Genomic DNA, 2,751 nt, shown 5'->3' with positions numbered 1-2,751 from the left:
CCCATTTTTGAGTCAATATTAGTATCATTATTGACAAATATTAGGAAACTATCAAAACAAACTTCTTTATTTAAACATGACAAACATAGCAAAAGTAAAATAAAATCCTGAGCCCCCTAAATTCTTTGCAATGCCCCTGTTTTGGGAAAAATAACAATAATAGTTTTTTTGTTTGTTTGTTCTGTAAAACACACTTTGAAAAACACACGATTAAATATGGGTTTTAGAAAAAAAGTCAGAATTAGCCAAAGGTTAGCTTTCATCTGTCTCATAGCCATGATTTAAAAAAAAAAAATTAATGCAAAAAACCCATACAGTCAACCATCATGCAGGGCCTTCTGGGCCGTCAGCACCCTGCTATGGGAAGAGGAAATTCTTATTTTTGGAAATCTCTATTTTAATTATAATAATAATACATAATCAACAATAAACAATCATTGTATTTATTTGTAATCCACTGGGGTGCTCTCTTTTGCCCCCCTTCCAAAGTCCCCCCATATAACCCTAAAATGTTCTAGTTCCGTCCCTGGTTTTAGTAACTTTGCTATCCCTTTATAGATGCTTAACCTTAAAAAAATTGACTCAATTGCAGCTTTTATTTTAGCTTCCATAAGCTGAACAGTTCGACTTTAGCAGGCAGTTTTGCAGACTATTTTCTTTTTGTTGTTGTTGTTGTTGTTGTTTTTCTAGTTTTATTTCTGTCCATCTCAAACTTTCACAACCAACGTCATTAAAACATAATCTGCACTTTAAAAATGAATAACAAGAAAATTGTCACTTTTTTCCCCTACATTTTAAAAGTTTTGCACAGCACGAGCTGCAGAAAGTTCCCTTCAGGTTTCTGACTGAAACTCTTTCACCAAACCTCTGTAAAACTTACCGTTTGGAGCGTGTGCCCCCCCGGGGTTCTGGTGCCGCTTGGTGGTCGTCCTGGCAGAGGAGAGTCCCCGAGGAGCAGAGCTCCGAGAACCAGAGTCTCCTGCCTCTGCTTGAGAAGCTCCAGCTCATACAGTGCAGACAGGCTGGCCTCCAGGCGCTCTTTATTCCGACTGCGCTCCGCTACTGCGGGCAGCGGCGCAAACACGACTCCCACGGAGCCGGGGAGCTCCACAAAAGACATACCAGCCCCTGTTATTTTCTTTTAAAAGATAGAAAAAACACGTCGGGCTGTGAAACTACGAGATGTTCACTTCTAGTCCAGAAAAAGTTCACTGTCTGCAGCAGAAAGAGCTGAAAGAGTCCTGCGCTCGCGGACCTCATCTGCCCTGCAGTAACACGAGGAGCCAGTAGGGGGAGCTCTGTGTGTTTGTGAAGCAGCAGAAGAGGACAGAACTTCCGAAATGAAGAATAAAAGGCGTAAAATGCGTTTAATAATTCCACAGACTTAAAAAGATTTTTTTTAAATAAAATAAAGCAAATTTCCAAACTTTGAGATTTTATTATGTTAAATATAAAAAATATTAGGTAATTTATTTATCATTAAAAAGTAAGAAAATGGTGAAGGAGACAATAAGCGATTTCCAACTGCAACTTTTATTCTTTTAAACTTGTAAGCTTGTTTAACCTGGATTTTCAGGTGTTTCCTCCTTCTGCTAAAACCATATCACCTACTATAATTTTTAAATTTACAAATCACCAAGATATATGTATTAAAGGAAGAAACTTTCACTCAAACAGCTTTTTTAGAAAAATATTTCAAACATATTTGGGTAATATCCTCCTGACTATTAGAGAAAAATTGTCATTTTTTTTCAATCCACTAAAACTACAATTCCCATGAGCCCCATCGCTTGACATTTGGTTTCATTCAGAAGCGTCAAATGTCATCTGTAGATACCAAAATAAAATATTATAGTAGTATGCAGTGGTTTTGAGATATAATTAGGTTTAGAAATGACCTCTAAAGAGAATAAATTTGCATTGCTGATAGTCAAGGTGATATCATTTGGACTTTTCATGCTTACTATAGTAATGAAGTATAACTACTTCTTCATGAAGGTCCATTAGCAATTATGGATGATCAAGATTGTTACAATGATGGATTTGATGAAAAATCCTCTGTCCTTTGGTCTATTCGTCCAATCATCCATAGTTCTGTTCTGTCCTGTCCTGTCCTTCATCCACTTTTCCTCACCTCCATTCCTCTACCTGTGTGTTTGTCTGTTTATCTGTCTATTCATACGTTCATCCACCCTTCATCCATCCTTCAATATTTTCAACATTTTATTCATCCATCTCTTTTCTAAACTCGCTGAATCACTTTTAAGGTTGCTGGAGCCTGTCCCAGCCGCTGTTGGGGTACACCCTAAACAGGTTGCCAGTTTGTAACAGGATATTTATGAATTCATGTGGGCATTATTCAACTTTTCCACCCATATTTATATCCAGTCATCTCTTCTGTCTCAAAACCTTCAGTGAAATTGAAAATGACTGCCCCCATGTGGCTATTATTAGCCCTTCAACTGCTCAAAACTCTTTAGAGCTCTTAGAATACTATTTTTGTGAAAATAAAATCAATTACTGTTTTGTAAAGAAAATAAATTGAAACTTTTAAAAATAATGCTCCAACTTCTATTTGTCTCATAAGAAAAACCACAAAGATTTTCAAAATTAAAGCACAATCACTGCAAACCAATAAAAAAATCAAAGACTAACATAAAAGTTAAACTTAATTTTTTTGTCCCATAAAACTAAAATTAACTGTTTTTTTAAACTAAATAGCAGTCATCTTATTTTTATTTTTTTTGTTGG

General features: G+C 35.9%; 1 protein-coding gene across 1 annotated transcript in view; it reads right to left on the bottom strand.

Moving 5' to 3' along the window:
- LOC112143041 (dapper 1-A) overlaps window positions 1–1,249 on the bottom strand; it is an 11,842-nt gene extending 10,593 nt beyond the window's left edge. Inside the window, exon 1 of the mRNA XM_024266777.2 lies at window positions 881–1,249. Coding sequence (XP_024122545.1) covers window positions 881–1,120 — 240 coding nt within the window. The 5' untranslated portion in view covers window positions 1,121–1,249. The remainder of the gene's footprint in view (window positions 1–880) is intronic.
- Window positions 1,250–2,751: the final 1,502 nt, after the last annotated feature.

The sequence above is a fragment of the Oryzias melastigma genome, linkage group LG14, assembly GCF_002922805.2.
Source record: "Oryzias melastigma strain HK-1 linkage group LG14, ASM292280v2, whole genome shotgun sequence".
Classification (NCBI taxonomy): domain Eukaryota; kingdom Metazoa; phylum Chordata; class Actinopteri; order Beloniformes; family Adrianichthyidae; genus Oryzias; species Oryzias melastigma.
This window is presented reverse-complemented; position numbering and strand designations above follow the sequence as displayed.